This window comes from Camelus dromedarius, chromosome 7 (genome assembly GCF_036321535.1).
Source record: "Camelus dromedarius isolate mCamDro1 chromosome 7, mCamDro1.pat, whole genome shotgun sequence".
Taxonomy (NCBI): Eukaryota; Metazoa; Chordata; class Mammalia; order Artiodactyla; family Camelidae; genus Camelus; species Camelus dromedarius.
The window spans coordinates 35,893,080-35,912,912 of record NC_087442.1 but is presented as its reverse complement, the minus strand read 5'-3'; the positions used below and the strand labels follow the sequence as shown (position 1 = coordinate 35,912,912).

Below are 19,833 nucleotides of genomic sequence, written 5' to 3'. Positions count from 1 at the left end.
TGGAATAGAGAAAACATCTGCAAATCATACATCTGATAAGGGGTTAAAATCTAAAATATATAAGGAGCTCACACAACTCAAAAGCAAACCATCAAACAATCCAATTTAAGAAAAAGGGAGAAGAACTGAATAGACATTTTTCCAAAGAAGACATACAAACAGCCAACAAGTATATGACTACTCAGCATCACTAATCATCAGAGAAATGCAAATTAAAACCACAATGAGAAACCACTCACACCTGTTAGAATGGCTATTATCAAAAACAAAGAGAGAGAGAGAGATTGGGAGAGAGAGGTAAGTGTTGGTGAGGATACGAAAAAAGGGAACCCTCCCACACTGTCGGTAGGAATGTAAATTGGTGTAGGCACTATGGAAAACAGTATGCAAGTTCCTCAAAAAAATCAAAAATAGAACCATAATAAGGATCCAACAGTCCCACTTCTGGGTAGATATCCAAAGGAAAGGAAAGCAGGCTATCAAAGCGGAATCTGCCTTCCCATACTCACTGCAGCATTATTTACAATTAGATATGGAAACAACCTAAGGATGAATGGTTAGGATGAACGGTTAAAGAGGATGAGGTATATATATGTGTATATATATACATACAATGGAATATTATTTGGCCATGAGAAAGAAGTAAAGCTTGCCATTCGCAGCAACATGGATGGACCTTGAGGGTGTCCTGCTAAGTGAAATAAGTCAGAGAAAGACAAACACTGCATGGAATCACTTATCTGTGGAATCTTAAGATTAAAACAAAAAAGTCAAACTCATAGAAACAGAGAGTAGAAAAATTGGTTGCCAGGGGCTGAAGGCTTGGGGGAAATAGCAAGAGGTTGGTAAAGGGCTATAAAATTTCAAGTTATAAGATGAATAAAGTCTGAGGACCTAATGTAAAATATGGTGACTTAGTCGATGACACTGTATCGTATAATTGAAATTTGCTAAGAGAGTAGAACTTACATGTTGTCACTAAATAAATACATGAATAAATAAGGTGATGGATATCTTAATTAACCAGATGGTGGGAATCCGTTTACAATGTTACGTGTATACCAAATCACCATGACATACACTTATATCGTACAATTTTATTTGTCAATTATACCTCAATAAAGCTGAAAAAATACACAATTTACTTTTTGTTTTGTATTCCCTCTTTCTCTCTCTCTTTTTCTCTCTCTGTCTCTGAGACATCACCCTGAAAATATAAACGTTTCTGTGGTAAAATCTGAACTTATAAATAGCTGAATCTTAACTTTCTGTAAGGTATTTGCACGTTATGCTTCTGCTGAACGCTGCTCAACAACCTGACATTTTCTTCCCCTGCGCTGAAAAACAGGAGTTAATGATCCAATAAGCAAATAAAGACAATTTCAGAAAACGGGTTTGGATAACATGAGAAAAGCAGGGGAGATGCCTTCCTGAGGATCTCGGAAGAGACTCACAAGCATCCATCAGTTATAGAAGGTGTTAGCTTGTCAGGCCATGCCTGGAGAATTGTTTCTTCTTTAAAATTACAGGCAATATTTCATCTCTGCCTGATGGAGGGAGACCACTCACTCACATACAAGGGAAAATCAGTAACCGAGAACATGTAAGAGTTTCAAAAATTAGTCACCGGTTACCATGGTAATGCAAACATTACCTAACAACTCACTGAGCTGTAAGTAACCAAGATGATGCTAAATACGTTACTTAATAAATAGGAAATGGGCTCTATTTTTAGGAGTAATTGCAAGAAACGAGGTGGGCTTAACTGCAGATGGAAGGCAGCCCAGGTTTGCCCCCGAGGACCCAGGACTCAAGGTCCCTCCCCTGCGCTGTGTGCGTCAAGTTCTATGCCACATGCACGCGCCGCTGTGCCCAGTAACAGCTGCGGAGGAGCAGCGATGACACTTTACTTACAAACAGGAGCTACGATTGGGAAATTGAGTCTTCTCATTCCCTAAACTTTAGGTAAAGGAAGAATCTCTGCTACTGGCCAGTGAAGAGAGACCCAGAATGACGACAGATTTAGGTGGCAGTTCCTTTACATTCAACGTTTAAATTTAAACCTTTACATTCCTTTGAATTCAAGAATTTCCTCGGGCAAAACAAGGTTTTCCAGAAAATGAGTAGGGTGCCCTATAAAATAGTAATTTCCCCACTGTTCTGCGTCATGTGAATTTTCTGAGTATCTATTAATATTAATTAGAATAAAAGCATAAATAGTACGTGAACTTTTAAATTATTCCAAGAATCGGCCACACAAACACATTCCTAAATCAAACTTAGCAGGTGACTGTGACTCCTGTCCACAGGGTTTAGTTCCTGGGACACTCAGGTCCCTGTCTCTTCAGAAAGTGGCCCCAGAGCAATGTTTCTCCAAGTCGCCCCCGGGCACCTGCATCAGAACTCCACTGAGGCTCTCAAAGTGCAAAGTCCTGCCATTCTGAGGTCATATCCAAGGCCTGACATTCTGAGTCTCCAGGGTTGGGATCTAAAAATCTACATTTTTAACGGTTCCTCTCTGAGATGCTTACGTTCTCCAGTCTGAGAATTCCATCCTCAGTAATCTCCACTGCAGAGAGGTCTCCTGACAATAATGGCAGAAGACAGGACAGCTACCAGGGGACACAGTTCAATACAGTTAATCAAAGGTAGAGCTATTTGTGACTCAACTGCTTCTGCGCCACAGCCCAGGGTAAACAACTAGCACATGTATGATGTGTATGTGTGTGACACAAGTATTTCACAAGCCACACAGGTGATGCACTCTGACATGCTCTACTCCATTATATTCCAATTTTTAATGCCATGGCAACCAACTAAATTGATTTCACTACCCCCTAACTAGTGACCTTTGAAAACCTCTATTATAACTTCTATTGTCTTATCATTTTTATCACTTTATAATTTTTACACCTTTTCATATTATATCCCAAATAGAAGAAAGCCATCCAATCTTTTCCAATAACACCCCCAAAGTCACAATATTTTAGTTACCTTCAAAAGGTAAATCGAGTTGAAATGAGACAATCTTCTGTTTAAGGATATCAGCAGCAATACATTTAACTGCTAATATTTAGCTTCTATTTATTTATATCCTCTTTATCTCAAAAAGAAGAACATGCAAGTTATATAAATACAGTATAAAGTAAACGAAAAGTCTTAAGAAAGTGAAGCAAGGGGAAAGACAGTAACTGAGTGCGGAATGAATCAAAGGAACAAGTAAACATAATAAACTAATGCAACACTGTAAATCAAACTATATTTCAATTAAAAAAAAATAAATACAACACAAGCCAGGAAATCTAGTCCACTTGTTCACGCTCAGCTTCTGGCAATCACTGTACCGAGAAAAATATGATCTGTTATGAAGATTTCAGTGTCCATCTGGAAGAATAAAGCAATTTCTGAGAAACACTTCCAGGCCTCTGGCTGTCCTCCCTGGGGCTGGACTGAATGCCCCTCCCCTCCCGCCACGCGCTCCAAGGGAGGCGAGCAGTCACAGTGGGAACAGGACCCTGGTTCCTGCCTTCACTTTCCACCGACACCCAATGCAAGGGGAAACTTCTGATCACTCTAGGGACTACTGATTGCAACAAAGCCAGGAGGCTTTAGGTCACCCAATTCTCCCTTTTCCTGGAGCATTTTGTATTTACTTCTGTCCCAGCACTGACCACCTTGTTGTAATGAAAACCATTCACCGCGCTACCCCTCCCCTCCCCACCAACCCCAGAAGGTTATCAGTTCCATGTGAAGGACATTGGCTCCTATGCATTTCAGTGAATTTTCCATAAAATTCCATAAAATGAATGCAAAACTTTTCTAGAAGTTCCCAAAAGGAAAAGTGATAGAAGCACAAAGATCTGGACTTGCTTCTTGGTTCTCTGGTTTATTACCCCTGAGATAACTGGCCAAGCCATTTGACTTTTATGATTCAGGTTCTTATCTGTTAACCAAAGCCAATGTTGTTTCCATCACACAGGTTAGTCTTGAAGACGAAATCAGCAATGATGTAATGGGCCTGGCCCAGTTCCTGGCACACAGTAGGTGCTGAAGAAATGTCAGTTTTCCCTTCTCCTGCCAGGGATCTCTAAGACATTAATTGCACTTGCTGCCACAGCTACTGTAGTCTCCACAACTCCCGCCTTCTCCTCCAAGCTCCCTAAAGAATAAAAATCACCCAAGAAGCAGGACTTCCAAGAGCCATAGAACACTCTGTGCCTACAGAATGCCAGCTTTGAATTTTTTTTTTTTTGTCATTGTTTCAATTACTTTAAGCAGAGCTTAGAGGTTGTTCAGGAAAAAAAAAGAAGTCTGAGAAAGGAAAGCTAGACTAAGTCATTAAGTATCAAATAGATGCTTTAACCAAGCAATAAGACAGAGAGATAATTAGGAAATTCACTGCTAGAAGGCAAATGCTGTTGCTAAAACAGAATGCAGAAACATATTTGGTCTTCACTCTTGAATGGGCTAAATATCCCCTTGTTAATACTAAAGTAGCAGTTGTTTGCTTTGCAAACTCTATTTTCATGCATGGTAGGGATGTAAAATTTACACCAGCATGTTTAGCCTTGATCAGAGGAAACATCATTTATACTTTAATTTCCTTAAATATAAGTGTCTCAGATTAAATAACGTGCTAGACCTACCTTTTCTGTGATATAGAAGTTGGAACTATCAGCATGCTGCAGTGCAAAGTATTCGTGGTTGGCAAGGGACCACCTGAAAAATACAAGCATACACTGATCAGAAAAAACAAAAAAGGGTCATTTTCATGTTTACTGTTTCATAGAGTTAGATGAATTAAACACCCTGTGTTTGGAACTGAACCAGGACACAACATACCCACTGTTCAGTGTCTCAAACAAAATGACATTAGCCCCCCTTGTGTTACCGTGAGACCATTTCAGATGTGGACTATCTAGGTCTTATTCCAAGCCTGTTGCTCACCTTTAAGCATTTTATCTTCATGGCTTTGAGGAAGGGGTATTTGAATATAAAGTTACATTTCTCCCTATTATGAAGGAGTGGAGCAGAGATAGGAAAACAAAGGAAATACATGCAATTTAAATTTTTGATAATTGTTACATTTCAATTGCCTCTGTGTTCTACAATGCCCAAATAGGCCACCTGTTGTATACCAGAACATTCTAATTAAGGATCTCAGGTCTTAAATAATTTCCAAGGAATAATCTACTCACAGCTCTGCTTTAAAAAAACAAACAAACAAATACATGCAACTTTCATATGTGTGCACTTTTCCTTTGACTTGCTAGAGCAGCCCCAGAGAAGCAGGCTGGTTCACTATCATTGTGAAGTTCCCAGTGGTAGCACAAACACCACTGACTTGTCTTTTAAATGATTTTATCTTCTGTAGGGACCTGAGTGGCCCTCTCAATTTATACCAGATGAAATGTGTATTTAACCTCAGAAACTTTTTAAACTGCTCCCTGCTGAGCAGGATGAATGAACCACAACTTTTCAAAGTAAATAAAAGCCAATCTCAGTGTGCATGTATCACTCATTCCACACTTTCTGCTCTCTGAGGAGTAGTGATGATATTTGGGTAGAAAAGTCATGGAAATTTTACACAGTGATTCCTGGTATCTCTGGGCGGATCAAGCAGTGACTTCATGAATAATATTTTACAACTGCACAGGAATATTCTATTTCCTTCTCAATTTGTAGACTGGAGTGCCTCAGATAAGTCCTGAGTAAAACTTACCCATCACAGACTTCCTTTATTATTGCAGACAGTGGTTTTTTCTGAAAAATAGAGAAAAAGGAAATACTTTCTGTTAGTTTCATTTCACCATTTTAAGCTTTAAAAAAGAGAAGAGGCTTAAAGAAATATCTAAGCAAGGAGAATTTACATTTGCTATTCTTGGTTGTTGTCGTGAGTCTGTTGTTTTTCTCAAGCCATCATCAACAATATTAATGATTTATCACCTTTGTGGTCTTTTTAAAATTTTTACTTAACATTATTAGTTGAACCAAATGTACATCATATTTACCATAGCCTGATTAAAATCAGGATGAAACATAGCTTTGGTCAAAGACCTCATAGGCGATGACAGCCCCTAAGGTCAGATGATAACCAGAATTCCTCAAGAGTAGTGCATAAATCTGGCAACCAGCAGTTTAGTTTGATGCAAACAAACTTGGATGTGGGATATTTTTATGAGAACATGTAGCAAATGGAATATGAAGCATGGCGACATCATTCCTACAAAGTGCATAGAACTCCCCCCACCCACCGCCGCCCCACCGTGGCCCCCAGCAAATGCCAATCATGCAGCAGCTTGAACAGGACACCCTCAAGTAACGAGACCATGACACCATGTGCTGTGGTGTCAGCTGCGTGGCTGACTACAGCTGTGCTCCTGGTCTAACAGCCACAGCTGTGCTCTGCCTGCCTGCAGATAGAAAGAATGTAGCAAAGAGACGCACACAGCTTGCCCAGAGATGTCGAAACTCTCTGCTTTGGATGCAAACAGACCCCGGCTGTCTCCTGGGATGGGCAGTAGTGTGTCAACCAAAAGAACACATCACAGATGAGAAACAAATGGGGAAGGGAAATCAAAGAAATACAACACATGGTCCTGGATTTTCAGATACATCCATAAAAATGTATCTAAACATGTTCTCCTCCTGTCCTTCTGAAGGGCACTGTGGTCTGGGGAAAGGAATTCTGAATCAAGGAGAATCAATTCAAATCCCAACTGCGTCAACTCATCTGCAGTGAGACCTATAATTTCCTTAATTTGCTGAACCTCAACTAGTTCATCTGTAAAATGGGCATCTTATTGATGAAACTTGGCCTCTGTACCCTGCTTACTGAATTGAGACTCAAGGACAGAGTTTTGCATGAAGTAGAAAAGGCAGCTTTATTTCTTTCCCAGGCAAAGAAGGTCACAGTACGCTAATGCCTCTAAGTCTGTGAGCCTGCTGGGGAGAGAAGGCAGGGGGTTTTTATAAGTTTAAGGGTTCAAGAGGCAGAACTAGTTTCGACAGAGATCCCATACAGGGTAAAAAAAAATTGTTGCAAAGTTGTTCTTGCTTTTGCAGATGCAGTTGTCCCTTTCCCTCTGCTGGGTATGAAGTCCACCTCCGGCTTTGGGACTCTCTTAATATTCTTGTTCCTACAACAAAGGATGCATAGGAAGGGGCTCCATGGAAAAGAGCTCTAGAGAAAAACTTGTGCAGTTTAAAGTCAGGCTGATAAATGTTTTTAGCCTTTTAAGCATGCTGAGGCCTGCGACCTCCTGCTGCAGGCTGAAGCCTACAGCTCGAACACCAGGATATAAAGAAACCACAAGTGGTCAAAAGGAGGGCAGTGGGGGCAAGAGCATGGCACTGAGCATGATCTCCACACACAGCACCACGAAGGGATTGGGTAAACCACCCAAGCCTCCCTCCTCTCCAGCCCAACCCTGGTCAGCAAGGGCACGAGAACAGCTCTTGAAACCACTGTACAGTTAAGCAGTTACAAACACCATTACAGATACCAGATGGTCACCAATGATGCCAACAGGGTCCTGCTCGGTTACAATTGGACCTACTCACCCCTCAGGGCTGTTATAAGAGTTAAATTAAATGAGAATTAATCCAAACAAGAAAAGACTCAGAAAAGGGTTAGGGCTCCACTTCCTTACCCTCTCCTGTCACTAGAAGAGCCCCATTTCCTCCTTGCATCCTTGCCCTCGGACTCCATGCTGCCAGGTATGCCCTCTTGGTTAATTCTGAACACTATTCATAGTCCTTTCTACTGGGATCTAGCCCCTGATTAAACTTGAACTCAGTCCTCAGTGTTCCTCCAATGCTCTCCCTCCCACTGGAGCTCTAGCTTCTATGAATAAGTCCACCAGCTTGTGTTCAAAAGAGTGTCTACCTACAACTATAAACACAGTAGGGAGAAGAGGGACCTGGAGTTGTTGACAGGTGGAAAGATGGTGGGTAATCCTGACATCCTGAGTTGGTCTCCTTTAGAATAAGATTAGAAAAGGAGATGAGGTTCTACAGTGAGGATACCTGTTATAAAATTCCGAGGTCTTTGCAAGAACTTGTCCATTGTTTATGGCTTCAGCTGTGAGTTGAGGGGCAAATGTGTTCTCACAACCAAAGGACAAAAGAACTGTAAGAACCAAACTTTTCCTATAAGATGAGGATTTTGTACTTCTAGCTGCCAGAGACCTCTCCAGACTATCAGTATTTCATGAGGATCTACTGGTCTTCTCGCTCCCTAATCTTATTCCTTGCACCCTCAAAACTGAAATATAAATACCAGGGCTGGATTGAAAGGACCAATCAGGCCAAGAAAGTATTGCTACTGATGTAGGAGAAGGCATTCGGAATTAGAATTCTTAGTCAAGGTAACTTAGAGGAACTTCTTGGATTTTAATTCAGATCTGATTCATAGATTCAGAATCAAATTTGAAAAGACAGAAGCCTATGGGCTTCTAGAACTATTATATCTAGAACATTCTGAAGTTGGATATATGAAAGGAGTAAAGAAAATGGAAGAACAAAGCTTAGAGATTTAACGCAGAAAGATTAAAAGAAAACTTTAAACCACAGAGGAAAAGAAATCACAGTTAACTGAACACAGTGCACTTACAATGCAGCCTCACCAATTAAAATGAATGTTATGCAAGGACAGGGCTGGTCCCATGGCCTGCTTCCTACACCTGTCCCCTCCATTCTTTGTCTGTTCCAATGAAATGTTGGCCCCCACCACCCAAACCTAATTCCAATGACTTTTCATGATTCTCATCTCCCTTAATCCATTCACTTATTTGACAATGTCAGCAATACCTTTTTTTTTTAAACCCTCTCTCCAGAGCTGCAATATTTCCTTCATTTGCCTACAGTTATAACCAATAATCCAAGAGATTCTTCATTGTTTCTCTTTTACCTCTAGCTTCCTAACTCCAAATTTCTGTTCCTATCTCTTCTGTTTTCACTTAATTGGTCAATTCCTCATTCCCTTCAACTGCCCTAAGTCCGTAGTCTGGTCCCAAACACTCTTGAAATCTCTGATAGTTTGTTAGAAACAGCAAGTTAACTCTCTTGCAAGCATGTCATTAAATATATAAAGAAAGAACATCACTCTCACCGTTCCCTACCCATCAATTCACCCCAATAAAAATCAAGCCCCCCTCAAAATCCCTCTACCCTGGCCATGACTTCTCTGTCTCATTATCACACCACTACAGCCCAGAGCATCATTAACCTTTATTTCTCTACTCTCCAGGGCTGGTTTGTTACAAGATTATGTATGTATTTTCCTCTGTGACATTCACATCATTACTTCTCACCTCCTCCTAACTACCCTTCTAAAATTGTGACACTCATTCTGACTCCTACGAGATGAATAGTTCCCCAGTCCCATTGCCCTTAATTTTGCTTCTTCAGCCTCAGTGCCTTTCCTGAATACCAGCCCATCATTACTAGCACTAACTACTTGCCATGAATTTCCAATCAAATGCTCCACTGGCCTATCAAACTCAGATTCCTATCTTTCATTAGTTCCTGCACTCCACTTGCCTACTTCGGGCAGTTCTCCCATGTACATTTCTGGAGAACATATCCTTGCCTTCTCTGTTCTGTGATACACACATTTACAGGATACCGAGTCTCATCATTACTTTCTCCACAACCTCTCTCCCTTTTATCCTTTGCAGACCTTACTAACACCTTTGGCTCCACTACACTGTACACCAGAAATTGACACAACATTGTAAACTGACTAGACTTCAACAAATAAGCAAAAAAGTTCTCAGGGTCTTGACACCAGATCCCTGCAAATAGTTTTTTGCATTTCCAGTTTCTTTCTCTCCAATCCCCACATTAACTCTAATTAGGCAAAGTAGACTATCTCCACAAACTTTGCTCATGTCATTTTTTTGCTCCAATATCCTCCATAAATCCCCAGTGACCATCACATATAGCATAAATCCCTTAGCTTGTCACCCAAGGCCTTCCACAATCTGGTCTCAAGCTATCAACTTTTCTACTAATTTTGTACATGTTTCCCATGCTTCTGGATTGGTGGATGATCCACCCTCCCAGAAAAAAAATCACACCTCCAAACTTTCACTTTATGCCATTGTTGAAATGTCCCTCTCCTCCTTTCTGTTCCAACGCTAACAATGAACTCTTACCTACCATTAATCTCCATGTCAAAGCCACCTCCTCGAAGCAGATGTCCCTGATCAGTCCTTCTCTGTACTGAGCACATTAAATGAATCACTCCTAAGGACTTAGGATATTTGTCTTATCTTCTTGATCCTTAAGAATGAGGCATCTTAATTCACCTTAGGGAGCTTCTCCACCCCTTATACTAGTTACATACACGCTAACAGGATCCAAGAGGAACTGCAATACTTCTGTTAAATGGAAAATTCACACATTCATTAACTTTCAAAAACAAAAATAAAAGGTTTGACTGTAAAGAAAAACCATGTCGAAGGATGGCCTGGATTAATCACCACACATCCCACTTCCTACCATGTAAACCACTGCTGGGTGTCCTAAAGCAGCTGCTTGGACGCATGAAGGCTGTCACTACTCCCCACACAGACCACTCTGTGAGTCACAGCTTGGAAGAGTACTGAGCCAGCCAGCCGATGAAGAGTGTAATTCAACAAGTGATAAAACACATACTAATCGAAGGACTGTCACCGTTTGTTAGTAAGGTCACACAGGTGAGCGGGACTACTCTCAGAAACAGGGACTGAACAAGATACCCCAAATCCACTCTTCTGGTAGTGCTTTTCTCACTTCCTATATAAAACCCTCAATTTGACGTGAGCCCCTTGCCTGACTCAAATTCCAAGCCACATGCCGGCTCTGCCTATGTTTTAGTTGACATTTGCTCAGGTTACATAAGATGTTTCTGTCTCTCTGCCCAATTGTCTAAGATTTGGGAGCAGGGGGACAAGCACAACACCTTGGTAGCTTTTTGTAGACCCACATAATAATTTGCCTTTCACTTCACTGAGAGAAAAGCCCAGGAAAAAAGAAAATTTAATCTGAAAGGATGAAAACGGGTACTTCCTCCTTTGACTCCATAAATCCTAAAGGAACTAAAAATAAATTCTAAACTCTATTTGAAGATATCTGGATTTAGAATATTGAGACAAAATTATTTGAATTGCCTGAGGATGTTTTCATAACTTATCCAAATCGATACTAAATCCCTTTAGCTTTTTTGTTTTGAAGGTCAAAACTACCTTCTTGGACTCAGCACTGAGCTGAGATGGGAAAAGCAGGAATGTTTTTAAGGATAACCTGGAGGGCTGCACAGTTACCAGATTTCTACGTGCAGGGGATCGGGGATTATGTGCACTCTCTACCCCGTTCCCTTTAACGGTGAGGTCACTCACCTTGAATACGAAAGTATTCTTCTCTTTACATTGATCTAGGAAAATTTTAATGATGGCACACATATTTTTATTTGTCAGACAAACTATGCATTTCCATATGAATTTGACTGGCAAAATACCATGTGCCAACAGTTACATTCAATGAATATGCTTTTGTGGTTGCTTTTTGGAAATTTATTCTTCCCTTTTTATTTTAACTCTTATTCCCCCTAAGGATTCCTTTATTCAACTTAATTTACCAAAGACAGCAAGTCCAGAAAGCAAATTTTCCTATACAAATAGATTTGTTTATCTACTTTTCATAAAATCACCTACATTCCTGAGAATGGCCAAATTCTCTAGCAATTCATTTGTAATCTATGTCTGACAATCTTCTCTTCTCTCTCTAGTCCTTAAAGTGGGTGTTTGCTTTCCTTTCTATATTCTCTCATTTGCCCTTAATAAAATTCCAGTATCATAAATTTCTGAATCTGAGCCTCCCCTGGCCCCAACCCCTCTTCTTAGAGCTGGACCTGCACTCCCAACAAACCCTGGTGCAGATCCACGTGGGTATCCTGCCACCCCTTCAAGACGAACACTTCATCTTCTTCCTCACTAAACCAGATCCTCTTCTTGCTTCGCTTTTATAGCAAAAAAAAATGATCACCTTCCCACCCAGAGCTCATGGTTCCCTTCAGGCATGAGAGAACCCCAAGAAGAAGCATCCTTGGGAGTCCCCAGATGTTTATTTCAGAGGTGATGGAGTCCAGCCTGCCTTGAGGCATCTTCCCGGACACGGCCCAGCTGTTGTCCCTCGTCAGCGCCCCTCCCTACCACGCCCCTGATGAGGAGAGTTCCTATGCAACCACCTGCTCCCGTCCATCGACAAGGCACCCCACTTGGGGATCTCACCCAGCCCAAATGTATCTTCCCCTGACTATGAGTGCTTGAATGACTTTAGGAAATGACTTCCTGGGATTGAGCCCCAACTTCTGCAGTCTCTGGTTTTGTAACCTTCAGTTTATTACCTCTCCTCTCAATGCTTCCATTGTCTTTTCTGAAAATAAAAGCAGTACCGCGCACATTGTAGGGTAGTGAATATTAACCGAGATGATGTATGTAAAAACATTGGAATAGCACCTGGTACATAGGAAGGCACTGAATATGTGTTACCTATGAATAGGTTCTTTCATTTCTTACATCCTGCTTGGACATTCTGCAGGTACTTTTTTAAAAAAGTTGGTTAAATTAAATAAATGAATGAATGTATATCCATTTCTTCCTTCTTCCTCCAGTGCCTCCAGCCCTCAGTGCTGTCTTTGGCACCCATCTCATCCTATTCTTTATTCTTCAGCTCAGTTTTGTTTTCTTCTGCCGACCAGATTCTACTTTTTTGGAGGCAAACATTGCCCCCGAGACACCTCTGTCACCTTCCAAGAGAGTGGCTGCTAGGCCACGAGGTGTGTATTTGGGAGTGTTTTTTTTTTTTATTAAGAATTAAGAATTTATTTATTGAGACTCTCAGCTTCCTTCCCTTTCTTCTGGTCTCTTCTGACTGCCTCTGAAGCCCAGGAAGGAGCTGAAAATGGAAGACAGCGACAGGAAAACAGAAGGAATCTCCAATCACCACTACGCACCCACCTGTCCATAGGGCCATCATTGTGCAGCCCTTTAATTGCAAAACCATTTACCACAAAGACAGAAACCTTCTGGTCCTAGACTATTAAAAAGCCTTTCTCTAGTGCTTTAAAAGAATGTGACAGATGCTTTGTTTTGACATTTTGAGGTGGTACAGCACAGCACTGGGGATTTTACTTTGCTTTTATAGACGGAAATTCATTGAACATATTCTGCACGGCAGTTATGAGTAATGTTGGCCCAGAGAGAAAAGAAAGCCAGCTTCCAAATGTCAGGACACCTCTGAGAAGGGATATGCATGTTGACTACGACTTAGCCTACAATGTGACTTGGAGAAACTTTAATGTGCAATAACCCATCTAGTTCCCGGAGGTGCCTCCTGACACAGTGTCAGTGACACCAGTCATTTTATAACAGCTTTATTCTTCCTCCAAAGAGCCTGATGACTAATCTCCATGCTTCTGAGTCATAAACCTTCAGTATGGAGGAATCTGATGTGTCCTGAGAGGTGTGTATACATATTCTGTTTTCCTAATAGCATCCTAAATAATCTGAAAATTAATGACAAAACCACGTTTTCCTGAGGCAAATTTAGCTGGTTCTTGGAAAGCAAGTATTTTGACAACAGTTCCAATGTGAATCATTGACACAAGATTCCAGTAATTGTCAGAAATGACAAAGATGCTCACAACTGCATCTCCAAAGTAGTAAAACCATGTATCACATTAATTTTAAAAATTGAAAGATGACAGGCTATGCCAACTTTCCTTGACGAATGATTTGTTTCAAAAATGGTTTATTAAAAATGGTTATTAAAAATGACTTGTTTCAAGCTTCAGGAAACTAATTAAATACCAGATTTAGAAAGCAAAGTACAATCTTTTCATCATAAAAATCTCTGGACTATGTAAATGAGCAAAAACAAAAATAATTAGTACTCTTATGTATTCGTGGGTTACAGACAAGTCGAAATACCTTTCTCTGGGAGGTATTCTGATATACTCAGGAGAAACTGCATTTCCCTTCGATTGGAAAGGAAACTGCAATTTTAGAAAATGACAAAAATATAGAGATGAACGATGCAAAAATGAAGCCCTACTCATAGCAATTATCTATTGTGAGTCTCCTTCCTTGTCCTTGACTATTTTATATTATCCTAATATCAAGGTTGCTATGGTTATAAAACAGCAAAAAAATTTTTTCCCCAAATTGCAGTATCTCAGGCAGCAACAACAACAAATTTCCTAATTCTTATATCCCTCTCTACCTTCCTTAATGTCTGTCTTTTCCAAGAAGTACTCCCAGAGGATGCTAGCCTGGCTGGCGTGCCATTTTCCTCCACCACACCCTTGCAGTCATGTCCTCTTTTATGCAGAAATGAGTGATTCACACTGTGAGTCAATTCAAGTCTTAAGGTCTGCCCACCTTGATGCCTGTGCAATAGCCGTCTTATTTATGTCAAGTTCATATGTGGAAGGCTAATCCTATTTATGTACATGATATAAAAGCAAAAAGTCAGACAGGCTTGGTAGGATAAAGAAATGATTCTGCTGATTCTGATGGATAGGGTACTATCAGACCAGGTGAGTGGCGATAAGAAAGCCAGATAAGCTCTGAAGGCAAAGTAGGGCTCAAGTTCGATTTAAATACAGGTTCATGAAGGTTTATCAACTGCAAAGAAACGGACTGGCAGTCGGGCAGCAGTCAAAAGAACACCAAGAGGAACCAGTAGCAAAGGGAGTATTAAGAAGTGAGTTTCCTTTTTAAATTTAGTTTTCCCCCCTTTTACTTGTTACTTCTTATACTTTGTCATGGAGCTGGTTTTCTTGTTTGTGAGTGGATGCACTAATGCCACTCTTTCTTGAGTGGTAATGGATGTGCTGAGACAACTGCCAGCAAGTAGTGGAGGAACATGGGCTTCCAAGTCTCAAATATACGTCTCATGAGTGTGACCACGGCCACCAGAGGCGGGACCGCAGCCTTAGAACAATAACACAGGCTCTCCTGGAAGGGTCTGGAATATGCAAACAATGGCCACAACCTCATGCACTTTCCAAAACTGTGCTACCTTTGACACATCATCAACCCAGACTTTCATTATCTATCATCACTTGGCCAGCCCTTCTGGTAATAACGATAATAACAATAGCTACTATGTATTGAGTGACTACCATATACCTCCTACAAGATGATATTACTAAGTCTATATTACAAATGAGAACATCATATGAGGATTTTGAGATGCTAAGAAGCTTGCTCAAAGCCTCATAGCATGTGGGGCAAAGCCAGAATTTGAACCCAACCTATATAATTCCAGAACACTTGCTCTTAACTCTATTCCCCATTGGCATATTGGCAACCATGAAAAATAAGCTCAAGGGCCCAGAGCTAACACCTAAGGGGAAGGCAGTGGAATTCTGAGCATCTTCATTCCTGGTACATAGTGAGTTCTTGAAAAACGTTATTTAAGGCACAGTGCTATAGCACTACCGTGAGAACAGATGATGTTGCCTCATGCATTATCTACATAAATTATGATGAAATCCTAAGTTAACACTGAAACTTTTGATGCCCAAGGGAAAGAACTTTCTGCTCCAGCTCCTGTCTCACTTTAGATGCTGAGTTTAACACCTCCAGCCCTGACCTCACTGTAGTCCCTTTCTGTCTCAGGCCATTTTGAGTGTGTATCTTTCCATAACCACAAATTCCAATCTTACTCCAAAGTTCTCTTTCCCAATTTTCAGCTTCTATTCATCTTTTTCTAGTTGGCCAGAAAAGAACTTTGCAATCAACATTACATCTTTCCTCTCCTTCGCACTATTGTTTGTTCCTCAGTCCTGCCAAGTCAACCTCAGAGGTGATTCTCTAAACCTTCTTTATTCTGACTGTAGGTACAGAGAAACAATTAAAAAATAGATGCTATTTGGATGGCTTAGGGCACTTTTTGACGAAGGCATGGTAAGTGGATGTTCATGTTGCATACGGAGGAGCTGACAATGTCACATGCATGAGAGAGAGTGGCTAGAAAAGCAAGCTAGAGGCAAAAAATGTCTAAATCCCATACATAACTCTGGATGATTTGAACCCATAACAGGTTTTTAAGCAGGAAAGTGACATAGTCAAATGCGCATTTTCTAATGAAAGGTGGTTACGTTGGAGGCCAAGAGCCCAGCTAGGTAAACAAGTTGGCCAGTGTATCAAAACCCAAAGGAAATTTGAAAGGAGGTCCAACCAACAGAGAGGCTGCCTTATTTTCCTGTACCCATTTGTAAGGTTTTCATGAAGAACAAGTCCACCTGAACATTCCTCCACTAGTGTTTTCTATCTTGGTAGCTGTCACCACCATTTGCCCAGGTGTTCACAAGAAATATCATTATCGTCCTTAATATTTTGCTCTCCTTTACCTCCATATAATCAACCATCGATTTCCTGTCTTCTTATATATCTTGATGAGACTTATGTCTCACCTCTTTCTGCCTCCGCTGGCTGCCACTGTCCTAGGTCACGGCAAGATCATTTCTCACCTGGGCTACTGCAAGAGCTATCTAACTAATCTCTCTTATTTCATCTTACTTCTTACAAAACAGTTCTCAAATTCTGACCTCCTAAAGTACAAATCATACCACATCACTCCCCTGCTTAGAAACCTTCCCTTTTCTCACGACTCTTCGACAAATTATTAAGTCCACAGAGCTCCTCATGGCAGTTTCTCTATCCAACCAACTGACCAAATCCAGGGCCCCTGTAGAATTTCTTTCAATTCCAGAAAGGTAAGGTATTAGCCAGGATCTCCTCAAATATTGCCTTTCCACCATTCCTTCCATTCTTTATTAGTATGATTGCCAGTTAGACACAGGACGGAACTTCTTAAAGTGTCCTTTAACACAACTTCACGTTCATATTTTTCATTCCTTTATCTTTTAGGGTGTATGCTGGTCCTCTCCAAGTTACTGGTTCTCTCCTTAGCAAAATCCACTCTAGAGTTACTCTATATGTTTTATTGATTTTCCCTGTTGTAGTTTTGTTTTGTTTTGTTTTACATTTTACTTACTATGTGTACATTTTTTTCATTTCTGAGATTTCTAATTGGTTCTTTCTCATATCTGTCTATTTCAATTTATATCTCCCAAATTTGGGCTCATAATTTCCTTTTTGTGTAGATATGATTCTCTGTCTTCTAAAGTTCTTCCTTTGAGGACATTTGGCACACTTATTGTTAAGCCCCCCCTTGATCTCTGTGTCCCTCCACAATGTCCAGAGAGAATAGGGTCAACCAGAGCTGCAGCAGCAGGTGTGATGAAGAGGGACCAGATGCCAGCAAGGTCTCTGGACAGAAAAGTTGAGGGAAAGAAAAGAGTCTAAGGAGACATAGAGTTTTAGCTTCAGCAAACTGGTCACCAAGAAAAGGAAAATATGAAGAAAAGCAAAACTGTACATGTTTAGGGGGTTAAAAAGAACAATGAGGACTGTTTTGAATATGTTGAGTTTGAGGTGCAAGGGACATTTAGCTGGGCAAGAGAAATAAGCAGATAGGTAGCTTTTTATATGGGTCAGAGGTCAAGAAAGAAGTGACAGGGGAAATGGTGAGCATCTTATGGTGATGAGGTTGATAAATGCAAACAGATCACCCCAAACTTGCCCCAGAGTAATGGCCCACCTATAATCATTTTGAAAATTGATACAGTTTATCTCAAAGTCATTTGGTTGTCTTTTGATTATGGATGGCCTTGATGGAAGGACAAAAATAGATCTTCATAAAGTCAATTCATACAAAGTAATGCTATATTTAGAATGCATGGTGGGAATGAGGGATGGGATGTTCTTCACATCCTCACCAGGCTACTGCTTTCATAATCATATTTAATTGTCTGTATCGTTAGACAGAAAAAGTACAAACATCCCCTATTTCCTGCACTCATATTATTATGAGTTTACCACCTATCAGGCCCCACTCTAGGCACTGGGAACACACCGGGCTCGTGCAGAGCATCACACAATGACTAAGTGGACTCACACTGGATGTTACAAGTGCATATTACAAGGGCCTTCGTCTGGTCTGAGGGGGCAGAGGAGACTTTTAAGATGCTTACATTTCATCTGGGAGTTGGATAAGCAGAGAAACAAAGGATGGTAATTTTCAGTTAAGAGAAAAACCACATTTATATAAAGTCTCTAAGAAGTGTGCATTCATGAAAGTAAACAAAAGTCACTTACAATGAGAACCAAGATAGAGGGGTTTGGGGGAACCTACAGTAACTCTAAGCAAAGCTGGTGACATAGGCAAGGGCTGGGGAGGACAGGGTCATAGCCACCACAGCAAGGAAGTGTGGATGCTATGCTAAGTGCAGTGGGAGAGCCACTGAAGAACGCCAGGCCTGGGAGAATGCACTGGAGAGCAAGTAAGAGATGCTACTGAAGTCACCTGGTGGAGGCAAGAGAGACCAGTGCTGGCAAGGATGGAGAAGGGTGGACAGGATCAAGAACCATTTAGGAGGTAAACTCTACAGGATTTGTTCTTTGAGAGGCTGTGGGAGTTGTGGGGGGAGGTTGTCCTGCACCATGGTGGTATCATTGACTTAAAGAACCCTCAAATACATTTGATGGAAATTCTACAAAAAAGAAACTAGAAAAGCACATATTTTCTTTCCCTGAGGCTGCTCTCATTGCCTCAAAATTCCGGGCCCACCACACAGGTCTGCATGCTCCTAGAGATAAAGTCAAAGCTGCCTCTTTCTAAAACAAAATCCCTTTTTTCTGGGAACCCAGAGTCCTCCTGAATGCTGAAATCTGCATGTTTCTATACCCCACCACAAACTGCCAGTTGACCTAACAGGAAAATGAAGTACAAAGTTTGATACACACAAAACGTTCTAGAAATGTGAGGTGTCTTAGTCATCAAATCTTAAGAAAACATGACTGATAAAAGGCTCTGTCCTGAGTTGCCCAACCAGCTCTGAGTGACAGAGTCGGGGAAGGGAAGTAGAATGGAGGAGAATCCCACCCCACCTGCCTAGAAAGCAAGCTGAAATCTGAAATCTGCAATTCATCTTCAAAAGAAAAAGCAGAATGCCGGAGTTCATTCTTGCTCAGTTAAACTCAGCTCTTGGTGGAGGGTGGAGGGGAGAAATACGTTTGCTCTCTTCCAAACTCTAAGATTTCATGAGGTTATATACATTCTCATATATAAGGAGAGAGAGGGAAGTACCTTGGTCACTTATATTAAAGGAAGTTTAAGAAATAGCTGTTACAATGTCAAATCCAACAGCTGCACAAAGCAAACGAGCGATGACCATTCCTGTCGCATTAACAATCTACCTTATTATGATGGCACAGGAAGCAGTAGTGCAGTATTGCATGGGCTTTATCACACCTTCCGTACGTGGAGCAAAGGGAGCTCTTGAAGGTGCTACATTTGTACTCTCTGTGAAGGAAGAAAAGGGGAAGAACTAATAGGGCCATTTTACTGACAACTCCCTGAACCTGACTGTAGGAGCCAGAAGCACTGCCAGCAGGTAGAGTCAGAAAGTTAGAAGACCTCACATCAGTGATTTCCAAATCTCGGTCCGAGAGCATCAGCATCACCACAGAGCTTGACACAAACTCCCTGGGCCTTGAACCACACCTACAAATAATCCTTTCTGTAGGTTCAACATGCTTCATGTGGTTCTGATGCAGAACCAAGCTTGGGAGCCACTGATTTAGTCCATTCTCAACAAAGGGAAACTTGTCCGCCACCTGGGGATGTTGGCAATGTCTGGAGACATTTTTGGCTGTCACAGCCGTGGAGGGATGTAATGTTATTGGTATCTAGTGGGTAGGGGCCAGGATCCTG

At 41.0% G+C, this 19,833-nt stretch overlaps 1 protein-coding gene across 9 annotated transcripts in view; it reads right to left on the bottom strand.

The window, feature by feature from the left end:
* ELMO1 (engulfment and cell motility 1) overlaps positions 1–19,833 on the bottom strand; it is a 490,805-nt gene that overhangs the window by 375,912 nt on the left and 95,060 nt on the right. For all 9 annotated transcript variants that reach the window (XM_031455196.2, XM_031455188.2, XM_031455189.2 and 6 more), the window contains exons 3-4: positions 5,723–5,763; positions 4,647–4,719 (exon numbers count right to left, since the gene is read on the bottom strand). In XM_031455196.2, coding sequence (XP_031311056.1) covers positions 4,647–4,719; positions 5,723–5,763 — 114 coding nt within the window. The remainder of the gene's footprint in view (positions 1–4,646; positions 4,720–5,722; positions 5,764–19,833) is intronic.